Source organism: Dermochelys coriacea, chromosome 2, assembly GCF_009764565.3.
Source record: "Dermochelys coriacea isolate rDerCor1 chromosome 2, rDerCor1.pri.v4, whole genome shotgun sequence".
NCBI classification, from domain to species: Eukaryota; Metazoa; Chordata; order Testudines; family Dermochelyidae; genus Dermochelys; species Dermochelys coriacea.
In genome coordinates this window covers 89,845,514-89,857,595 of record NC_050069.1, presented here as the reverse complement: position 1 = coordinate 89,857,595, position 12,082 = coordinate 89,845,514, and the positions used below count along the sequence as shown (strand labels likewise).

The 12,082-nt window shown below is 39.4% G+C and overlaps 1 protein-coding gene across 16 annotated transcripts in view; it reads right to left on the bottom strand.

The window, feature by feature from the left end:
* Positions 1 to 12,082, bottom strand: part of PTPRM (protein tyrosine phosphatase receptor type M) — a 729,763-nt gene that overhangs the window by 76,802 nt on the left and 640,879 nt on the right. For all 16 annotated transcript variants that reach the window (XM_038390871.2, XM_038390872.2, XM_038390875.2 and 13 more), the window contains 2 exons: positions 11,667 to 11,754; positions 841 to 917 (listed from right to left, as the gene is read on the bottom strand). In XM_038390871.2, the coding sequence (XP_038246799.1) occupies positions 841 to 917; positions 11,667 to 11,754 (165 nt within the window). The remainder of the gene's footprint in view (positions 1 to 840; positions 918 to 11,666; positions 11,755 to 12,082) is intronic.

The following is a 12,082-nucleotide window of genomic DNA, read 5'->3' as shown; positions in this document are numbered from 1 at the left end:
CGGAGACTGTGACACCTTCATTAAAAGGTGTCACTGGGGAAGAAGAAATCACTGAACGTAGGCTGCTGCCTGCCTAAGAATCAGCAGTTGTTCTGTACTCTCATGTCTATTGTTCCTCATGAACATTAAAATTACTGAAGTTTTCATCTCTAGATTTCAGGCTTTAGACAGTGTTGACTTTTTCTTGATTTTCAATTCTATTTTTGATTTTATCCTTTCAACCAAAAATCATGCTGTCTCTTAAAGAATTTATTCTAATGTAAAACATTAAGTTAACATGATGCAGAATGAACAAAGAAGCAGTCTTCAATAATTAAAGACCCTACATATTTAATGACATGTCTTGCTTGCATTAGAAGTACTGGTTAACAGCTGCAGACTATACTTTGAAGGCAACTTAAAAGTGTAGCAATGACAGGAGATTGCAAATCACTGCATTAGGAATTACAGAGTTTTGTCACATTAATATGCAAACAGCTTTCTTTTAAATATGAAATTATGCCAAGTTGTTGACAGACAATGTAAATAACATTTCCTTGGTCCACATAAGCATCAGGCGGCAAAATAGCCACGTAATGTTGGTGGCAAAGTTTTACTCCAGAGTGTGGCAGTTTCAAGAAATGACTGAACTCATTTTCTTACTGGCAAATATTTGATGTTTTATTTTTTCTTTATTGCATATGTGCGTTCCCATGACTGTGGTTTCCAGTAATGTTTGGCAGCCAAAACTGTGATCAGCTATGCTAACTATAAGAAATGGTCAATAAAGTGTAAAGATAACATGGACCATGTTTGGCTGAACAGCGATGTTAACTTTGTTTACTACATCAGTATACATACGTCAATATAATTTCCATTGATGTAATCAGAGTTTGTTTCTCCTTCAATGGGCTGCAGTCTCACTCGAGAATGATCATCTGAAATGGGAATAACAGATAAAACAAAGTAGTTTGGTGTGCTTTTAATTGTCACAAAATATAAGGCCGCATTCCAAAAGAAACCCTTAATACACATATTGCTTTAAAGTCAAATTACAAGTTTGCACTTTTCAAGTTTCCTGTCATTTGGTTTTGGCTCAAAATGAGCTACCAGATGTTATATATACAGTAAAACCTTTCCACTTTGCACTTCAGTCATTTATGAACCTCAAAATTCCCAATGATTTTGGAGCTGAATACATCTGATATTCAAACCACTGCCACCACTTCTCTTTCCTCCTAGAGAATGTGAAACAGTTTTTGCAACAGTCAAATTGCCTTTCATTAATACATTTAACTGCATTAATATATTTTAACTGTCAAAAGCTCAGTCATTTGCAAAGTTCTCCCATTATCAGTGCAAAGTTATTATGTAAGGTATATAACAAGGTCTTGTGGGAGATCATTATTTGAAGACACAAAACAACCAAGACTAAAAAATAACTTGGTATATCATATATATATTCTTTAATAAAAATCAGTTTCACTCCCTCTATATGTTGTTTCAGTGATTTCTTTTGAACTGAGGAAGGGACTTTTCTACTTACTTTCAGATCTTGGATAATATCCCATTTCTCCCCCATGCCATTTTTCAACTGAGGTTGTCCTTTCCTGGGTGAGAAATGCTAGATTACTCTGGAAACTATTCAAACTTACTCTAACAGTAAGTAGGGTGGAGTCAGCATTTCCCACCTAAAACATGAAGGGGACATACATGTGAAGAAATAATTTAGAATATTAAAGAGAAATTTAGACATCTCTCAGGGAAACAAATCTGGCACTTATTCCCTATGGAGAGGAGCTTAGGGTTTGTTATATCAGAACAGATCAATCAAATTCAGTATTTCACCTTTGGCCAGAGCTAACAACTGATGCAACAGAGGATAGAGGAAGAAAAAAAAGAAAAGAAAAAAAGCAATCCTGAGATTTGATTGCTTTTATTTTATTGATATGCTATTAAAGGTCATAAATTATCCAGCCCTTTTGTCAGTACAGCAACTACCCTTTAGTGGTAATGAGTTCCACAGATTTGCCACAGTATAAAAGAGAATTTCCTTTTCTTTATTCTAATGCCACAGCTATTAATTTTGAAGTGAGATTCTACTCTGAAAAGTGATCCTAGCAAATAAGATATTGTGGAGTTGTACACTTATTTTCTTTCAGTGAATTTTGTATTCATGTATATGTGATCAGTTTGTGATTAAACAAGTTATCTTACAAACTCAGTTTGTGCTCTAAGAGTGCAGGCTGGTCTTCCTGTTTTGGGCATCATCACCAGTGAGAAAGTTCTGCAGAACTAACAGTGACACTTCTGCAGCTGCCTTGTCTTCAGGTTATTGTTTTAGTGACACCTATGAAACTTCCATTGCCTTCAGTGGGTATGCATAAGCATATTTCAGTTGATCATGGAGCACAAAATGGAATAGTATTCAGTTCTCACTCTCTCTTTTAGTTGTGTTGGCTCTGCAAGCCAAACTGAAGTTAAAAAAACCAACCAAACAAAAAAACCCCCAAAGGCCCAAACAAAAAACATTCTTCTCCCCCCATAAACACATACTTTTGATCACTAAAGTAAGCAAATGTGACTGAATATACTAAAGGGGTGGAGTTAAAAGATGTTGAGTAAAAAGATGCCATGTTTACATGGCTACTTTCCAGACCGGAACCACATTTTAACAAGTATTCCCTTGTTCTTATACTGTGGGATAGCATTTTTTTTTAAAAGAGCTGATTTTTTCCAGTATGCCCTTTCATAATTTACAACAGTCACAATTGAGTCTCTAAAAGTTCTTGCATTTTCTAGGCAAATTAATACTATTTTTTGCAGTCTCACCATATGCAAGTGCTGCCACGCCTGTCTAACTCTCTTTGCTGCCTTTCGCTGGACCTTCTCACCTAACTCTCAGGAATATTTTTCATAAAACAAGGGGACAAAATTGGATAAGACATGACCATAGTTTAATATTACACTATACTTTCTGTACTGTTTTATTTTTATTTTAAATATGCACCCCATCATTCTATCTATTGTTAAACCATCTGTAGCACATTTGGAAGACATCTCCATTGAACTGTTCTTGGCTTTTTTTTTCCCCAAGTCAACCCCAAAAATTCAGAGTCTGTTAGTTTATGTCAATTATCTAAGTTCAAATTATTTTTATCCTATTTTGCATTATCTTGCATTTATCCAAACTGAATTTCCTCTGCCATCCAACTGTCCAATGAATTTAAATCCATCTAAACATCATCACAATCCTCTGTAAATTCTATGTACACTGGTCCAAATGCTGTGTTTCGTCATACAAAACAATGTGTTTCCATTGAAGTTTGCTCCATTGAGGCCTTCTGTATTTGGCCCAACCACTTCAGGGCCATCAGCAAACTTCATCAACTTACCATCCACTTCCCCACCTAAATCTCTGAGGGTTCAGCTATGCACTGGTCCAATGCATCTGTCTCCATGCTTCCTCAGTTGGCAAGGTGATTGAGCTAGATCCCCCCTCATTACAAAAAGAGAGCAAACTGCCGGCAGGGTGTGCTCTGTGAGGGCCCTGCAACTTTGGAACTTGCTCCTCCTCTGAGTTCAAAATATCCCAAACCTGATGACTTTTTGGCCAGGCTGCAAGAGCTGTTTGCTTAACAATATTTTGAGGAAAAGTTGAGGGTATGATCCTGGGGTGTGTGGCAGTGGGTTGAAAGGGGCTCTTCTGTTGCTTGGATTTATTGGCAATCTGAGTTAATGTGTTACCTGTATGGTTATTAATGAGTGCTGCCTGATGGCCAAGTTATTGTGTTAGCTGTATCTAAGTATGTAGTGCTATTAGGTAGTGTGACAAAGCTCTGTCCTTGCCTCCGTGGGTCCCGCATTTCCTGGCAGATTTCGCTAGCCTCAGAAGCTCACTGTGACCCTCCACGTAACCCTTCTTTCTCTAGAGACAAGGGTCACAGTCTACTGAGCCATTTTCATCATAAGCCACAAAGGAGGTGAGGAGAAGTTATCCTTCCTTGCACAGTCTCTGTTGTCTCCCAGTCTCAGTGATTAATCAGGGGGCAAAGGTGGTGGGAGAGGGGGAGCCCGGGCCCACCCTCTACTCCAGGCTCCAGCCCAGGGACCCTAATAGTATCAGCTATGGTAGCTGACCTTTTAGAAACATGACATGTACAATTCCCTGGGCTATTTCCCCCACAGCAGCCCTCACTTCCTCAAGCTCCACTTCACCCTTACCTCAGGGCCTCTTTCCTTGTGCCTGATATGGTGTGTACTATTCAGCCTCTCCAACTGCGCAACTTCTTCCCATAGCTCCTAACATCCACCCCCACCTGACTAACTGGGAGGCTTTTAACTAGTTTCAGCCAGCCCCTGATTGGCTTCAGATGTCCCAATCAACCTAGCCTTCTCCCTGCCTTCTGGAAAGTTCTTAATTGGCCCCAGGTGTCTTAATTGACCTGGAGCAGCTGCCATTTCACTTATCCTGGTACCAGGGATTTGTTTAGCCTAGAGCTAATATATCTATCTCCCATTACTCTTCCATAGCCATCTGGCCTTGCCCCATCACAGTGGTCATCATAAGGTTGTTGCGACTATAAGTGATTGTAGGGCACTTAATGCTTTCTATATGGGGGATCTCTACTGTAGTTAAGGACTAAAGAAATAAATAATGAAATAATATGTGGCTATTGAAAGGAGCAGGATCCAAGCTCACCATCCTGCACGACAATGGAAGACTCACTGGGGTTATGGCTCTGAGTATCAGGGGAGAGCAGGGATTCATGTCCCATATTACCTCGTCCTGCCAGGGCAAGTGGGTGGGTAAGGGATAGCTAAGGTAAGAGAATGGACAGGGAATGGCAGGTAGTAGGCAGCCCCTTGGTTCCTTCCCATCTTGCGCCCCTGGAGCGAAGAGGGTCGGTGATTCTTACAGCCACAGTTCTTTCTCAGCGCTTCACCTACGGTGCTGCAGCTACGGGTTGTCCCTAGAGGCTCTCTAGTCCTAATATATTAAATAAATCTGAACCAAATTCCAACCCAAGGTTCCCTATAATTGATTCTTACTTAACTAGTTTTTACACATTTGTCTTTTTTAAGTTGTTCTTCTAATTAATAGTTTACAAGGGGGAAGTTTATGAAAAAATCTTGGAATATCCAGGTCAATTATGTTCATCAGGTCATTCTTATCCGCTCATTTATTCACTTTTTCAAAGGAATCTAACAATCTGAAGAGGCTTGATTTTCTCTTTCAGAAACCATGCTTCTTTGACCTATCAAGTTATATTTATCCAGGTGCTGTGCTATTGTATACTTAATTAAGCTATTAATGGGTTTCTTCAGAACTGAGGTGAGGCTCATAGGCCTTTAATTCCCAGGATCTTGCTTAAAAAAGATACCACATTAACAACTTTCCAATCTTCAGGCACGTTTGCTGGCTTATAGATTTTGGGTCTGATCCAGCTCCCAATGAAGTCAATGGAGAGATTCCCATTGACTTCAATGGGAGTTGGATTGGACTAGTATTGAATATCCTCCTCTGTATCGCCATGATTTCATGTTTATTCCCTTTAAAACACCATCAAGAAAACCTGCCACTCTACTGACCTCCTTCACTCAAGCTTTTCAAGTTACCTGCTGACTTTTCCTCTATGATTTCAATCTCTGTGAAGGCCACACTTAGATTTCTCATAAATAAATAAATATTTTAAGAATATAAATTTCCTTGTTTTTCCCTACAGGCCAAGTGATAAAGCCTGGTAAAGTCCAATGCTAAATGTCCATCAACTTCTCTGCTATTTCATTACTTTCTTTTCCTTCACTCTCTCCACGATGGCCAGCTTTCAGTCAGACATGCAGCTTCAGATTTAAAGACTTTAAAAAATTATTTAGCTTCATATCTTTAGTTATCTTCATATAATCTCTTTCCCCTTGTTACTTCACATCTGCATCTTACTTAGTAGAACCTGTGCTCCATGCATAGTGACTAGGAATACTACAGGAGCTAAAGAAAGATGATTACACAATTTCTATTCACTTTCTATGGGATTTGGGTGGGTAACTTCCTTGATCTCTTTGAAAATCCCGGCCAGTATTTTTGTGGTTTGGGCCCATTTTTTAATTTTTAAAGGATTTTTTTAACAAATATAAAACAGGCACTTTTTTCTGTGCGCTTAATCACATAGCTTTTTGACTCAGAGATACACAAGCTATATATATAACACAAGCTAACACATTGTTCTTAAATAGCCTCCAGGCTGATTACCTGGGTTTTTACATTTTTCCTTTACCCTTCACTCTGCTGTTAACTACTTTCCTCAAAGCTTTTAAACAGTCTCATTTCAAGTTCATTGTCAGTGTGTTACAGTCCCCCTCTATTGATATCAAACCTATTTTTGCACTGATCACACCACCAACCACTTCAATCTTCAAAATTCCTTATGCTGAAATTAATTTTTCTTTCTAAGTATGAACATGAGCATTTCATCCTGCCCCTTCCATATGCATTTGCACATGCACATACACACCAGCCTGTGGCCAGTATTTTCAAAAGTGATGAGTGATTCTGTGTGCCCTGTTTTACCCCTAAAACACATGAATGGATACCTGACTTTCAGAAAGTGATGAGTGTCTAAAAATCAGGCCTCTAATAAAGACATTTCAAGTTGGTCACTCAAAATCATGTCACTTTTGAAAATCTTGGTCAACATCATTTTCTCATTTGATCAGGGCTGCAGTACGTTAAAAATGAATTATTATAGATAACAGAAACCTTTCTTAAGGGACAAATGAATATTACGGTACCTACGCCCATAAATAACCACTGTACAGTAAATACAGACATAACACTGTTCCCAAGCACAAGATTCATTTAACAGTTTCAAAGCCATTTTTGGGTTCTTAACGTGGAAACAACATAAAAAAAGCCATTTATATTTAATAAAGAAGAAACACATTTTGTATAGGTGATTAGACAGTGGTCAGCATTTAGCATAATGATGAAGCCACTCACAAGTTGCAGTAGCCACTTCTCATTGTGAATGGGGAAGGCTTGTATCTAATTAAATTTACATCACCTGGATAATGTAACGTACACTGCTACTTTGACAAGCTCCCTCTGTGTTGGCAGCTTGATGCTATTGCTTTAATTTCCTTACAAAGCAATACTGACTACAAACAATAGCATAATGATGGCATCTTGGAGGATTTAAACAGAGAGGATAAAAGCGCTGAAAAACCTACATTAAACTCACATTCTAAAACAACATATGTTTCACTGCAAAAAATATACCTAGAATATATGGCATCTAAGCCATCTACAGTACTTTTAACTTCTTAAATACCATGTAGAAAGAGGTTGTTTTTTTAAAAATGCCTTAAAAGCAGAAGCCAATATTTTAATAATAACCTAGGGATACAATTTTAAAAGTAGACCTCTAAAATTATTCTCCCCAATTTTGCCCACGCACCCATTTCTTTACACAAAGCCCACATATAATTCAGGTAATTCGGATAAGTAACTACACCATTCGCATAAAACTAATTAACATACAGCAAATTTGTGGGCACAATTTTAGAGGTGCTTTTAAAAAGGTTGCCCCCAACATAAATAATGTGTTGTAATTTTAATTTGTATTATTCTAAATTCTTACTGCCACATAGATAGAATGTTTTATTGATAACAACTCATCTCCATCAACTATCTCTGTTTCTTAAATATTGATGACATATTACAAGTAAGTTGAGATACAAACAATCTAAATTAACATTTGCCCTCTTAGAGAGTCTCCAGTATTACTTGTAATTATAGTTGTTTCACACATTACTTGTTTTCCCTTTGCTAGTCATCACTTCTTTACCCCAGATCTGTAGTGCTACTAGTCTTCTACTTATTTCAACTCGGGACCCAAAATGACAGGCAGTTTAGAACACATTAAAAGAGATGCCTGATGCAGCAAAACTCTGACTAAAAATGTGGATCTATTGTCACGTCAGGAGATAAAATTTTATAAAGGAACAGGAGGCATACAGATCTCCATATCTCTGTTATTAAGAACCTGTTCTTATTTGCACTACGGGCATTTTTATACCTAAATAATTATATCAATTGCATATATTTCTATGCAACATACTCTCACAAAGAAAAATTTTGTTAAAAAACCATTTAGGATTCTTTAAGGGTATCCATCTACACAAACATTTAAAACAAAGAAATATCCAGCTAACGTATCCTTCTAAACATCACATTCATTATTTTCACTAACAGGCTTCACCCATCTATAAATAAGTACCATAGGTCTCCAACACATCCAGTAGGATAATACCCAAACTACCTTTGTCTCAATTACCCTGTGTGATGGGATGTAGCTGGCTTTTGTGACTCCCTATGAGAGGCCCTGCAGTCCTACTAAACTCTGCCCCAGGAAGAGCAATGTGGGAAGAAAAGAGCAGCAAAGGTGGTTCCTCAAGGCCTGCCTAGAGTGGCTTCACTGACGTAGCCATCTGGGAAGCTAGAAAGACCTGGTCCTCCAAGGGCTAGCAACAGCCAATCAGAGTCCAGCAGGCTCAGATAAAAGAGGCTGCAGGGCATTAGCAGGTCAGTTCCTGGCGGGGACCAGAGGAGAGAAGAAGAGTGCTCCTCTCTGGTATGGAGATAGAGAAGAACCTGAGGAAACTGGCTCTGATACAGGACTACAGACAGAAGGGCATGGTAGGAAGAGGCCCAGGGAAACAGCAGTGATGGATTGGAGTGAGTGGCTATGTACAGGGTCCCAGAGTTGGAACCCAGAATAGTTTGTAGGCCCAGGTTCCCAACCAGCCACGGGTAAAGTGGTGTAAACCCCAAGAAGGGGACAGATCCGGTTGGGGATCCCAAACAAAGGGATGAATTTAAAGGTTTCAAAGCCAGGGCTGAAGACCAGAGGGCAAAAAGACTATTTAGTTATTAGACTCTTTAATATCCCAGAAGAGGTTCATTTTGACTTTGTGACTTGGCCAATAAGCCAAGACCCACCGAGGTCAGCCTGCAGGAAGTGCCAGGGGTGAAAAAGGACTGTGGTACTGTACCCTGCCTCTCGGAGTGGCTCAAGAAATGAGTACCCTTGTACACCCTGTAACATAAAACTCTGTCTTTAGCAACATCAACAGCCATGTCTGTTAGTTATCTATACACCAGGGACCTATATGTGTTATTTTTCCATGGAGAAGTATCAGGTCAGCATTAAGGTCCTGCATAATAGTATAATTTAAAGAAGTGTATTTTAGCATTATTGTACATGAAATTCAGCAGCTTCGCTGTGTTTATTTTCAGCTATGTAGAGATTGCCAATTTTTAGGAGAAAGATTACAAGATTTAGAAAAAAAAGGGAGTTATTGTTAAAAAGGAAATAAAATTGACATCTGAATGAATGTTGAGGTCGATGGGAACTATATATTTTGTACAAAAGAGCAAACACTGGGAACCTAACTTTTTCCCAGCTACCTTTTTCTCTCACTTCTATTCCTGCCTTACTTCTTCCTTGCACCCACCCTCATTCTCGGAGACTTCAATTTCCATGATGCCGACCTATCTCTCTCACCTCCTCATCAGACATGTAGCCTTAGATCAATTCTCCCACTCATCAAAAAGGCCATTTGCTTGATCTAGTTTTCACCATAGACTGCCCACGCTCTCTGCCTCTGACGTCTCCATCACAAAACTCTTTCTGTCTCCCCTCATCTCATTCAGCGTCATCTCCTTTGACCTGCCAACCAACCATTCCATGACATCCAGTCCATTAGTGTCAAGGACTTCTCCTCTGCTATCAGCCTCCTCCACCCTGTGCTCTCATCCCTCTCTCCAACTGATTTAGTCATTGACTTTCTCCACCAACCCGGATTACTTGGCACTCATCAAAAGGGCCCATCTCTATAATCCCCTTCTTCCACTCCTGCTGCTGAGTGTTTCCGGTGAAAGACCCATGACCATGCTGATTTTCTCTACTACAGATTCACTCTCTCCTTACCTTCAATTCCCTATTTAAGGCCTCCCCTCATGTCTGCTAAGAACTTCTTCACAGAGAAAATTCACATACTCTGACAGGACATCCTCCCCCTCTTTTCTTATGCCAACATCTTCTCCCCATTTTCCCTGTGACTGAAGCCGAGATCTTGTGTCTTCCTTCTTCCTGTATCCCTTCCACCTGCCCCTGCAACACCCCATCTCATAATTCCCCCATTCTCACCCCTCCTCTGCTTCATCTCACTCCTTCTTTCTCACCTCTCTTCTTCATCTCTCCCTCTCATCTGGTTCTCTCCCCTATCAATAGAAATAATGCTTTAGTTTCACCCATCTTAATCCCTTCCCCTTGACCCTATTGATCTCTCCAGCTACTGTCCCCTGTCCCTTCATCTCTAAAGCTCACAGAACTCCTTGTCTACAAGGACAGCTTAGAGTTCTTCTCCTCAGATTCCACCACTGGACTCTCTTCAGTCCAACCTCTGCCTATCCCATTTCACTGAAACTGCTCTCACCAACATCTATAATGACTTCTTCTTGACCACAAATCAGAACAAGTACTCCATCCTTCTTGAATTGTTGGTTATCACTGACATACAGTAGAACCTCAAGAGTTATGAACACCAGAGTTATGAACTAACCAGTCAACCACACACCTCATTAAGAACTGGAAGTATACAATCAGGCAGCAGCAGAGACAAAAAAAGAAGCAAATACAGCACAGAACTATGTTAAACGTAAACTACTAAAAAATAAACGGAAAGTTAAAAAAAAAGATTTGATACGGTAAGCAAACTGTTTTTGTGCTTGTTTCTTTTAAATTAAGATGGTTAAAAGCAGCATTTTTCTTCTGCATAGTGAAGTTTCAAAGCTGTGATAAGTCAATGTTCAGTTGTAAACTTTTGAAAGAACAACCATATCGTTTTGTTCAGAGTTACAAACATTTCAGATTTCAGAGTAGCAGCCGTGTTAGTCTGTATCCGGAAACATTTCAGAGTTACGAACAACCTCCATTCCTGAGGTGTTCGTAACTCTGGTTCTACTGTAATCCACCATGCTCCTCTTCTCGAAATCTTGCCCTCCCTAAGCTTTTGAAACTCCACCCTCTGCTGTTTCTCCTCCTACATCTCTAATAATTATTTCACTGTTTCATTAGGAGGATCCTCCTCTTCCCAACTGTCACTCAGCTACAACAGGCCTCTGTACTTGCCCCCTCCTCTTCTTCCTCCAGACTGGTAACCTCATTCACAAATGACGCTTTAATTAACATCTCTGTAATGATGACCCAAAGATCTACCCTTCTCCTGTCATCTACACCAAAATCGTGGCTTGTGTTTCTGACATCTCCTCAGGGATGTCCAGCTGTCAACTCAAGCTCAACATGGTCAAAAGTTGAGCTTTTGATGTTTCCTATCACTGTAGACAACACTATTATCTTCCCTGTCACTCGAGCCAGTAACCACTTCACCTTGAATGGTCCCTTAGAATACGTGCTAACTACTAATGCTAAACTATCTGTTTGATCTTGTATTTAGCTGTGGCACTCTAAGTACCTTTATCAGACCTGAGGAAGAGCTCTGTGTAGCTGGCTTGGCTCTCTCACCAACAGAAGTTGGTCCAATAAAAGATATTACCTCACCCACCTTGTCTCCCAGAAGCTAAAAGGAAGTTAATAAAGTAGCACAATTATGCTGCCAACACTTACATGCAATGATATTCCCATATCTATTTTTCATTCTGTTTTCATCTTTCTTAGCTGAGTCCCAGGGTGCAGACTGTCCTTCAAAGAAACTCTATTTAAAAAAAAAAAAGATAGAAAGAAAGTGACATTAAGAAATTCAGTATGGAGCAACAGGAACCTTAAGAGTAAAGAATAAAGCAATGGAGCACGGAAGAAATACTACAACAGCCAAAATTACAGTTGTTAAAGTGACATTCTACTAATTTGCTTATCTGATGATACCAGACTCTTCTTTGAACAGCACTTTCTTTCAGTTCCATGTTTCACATGGAGAGTTTGACACAAGAATAAAGTGTGCATCAGCAAGAATGATTTTTGTGCGAGGAGGAGTTAGTTAACCTTGCAAAAGTTCCGTGCTTGTAATGCTAAGCATAATTGAC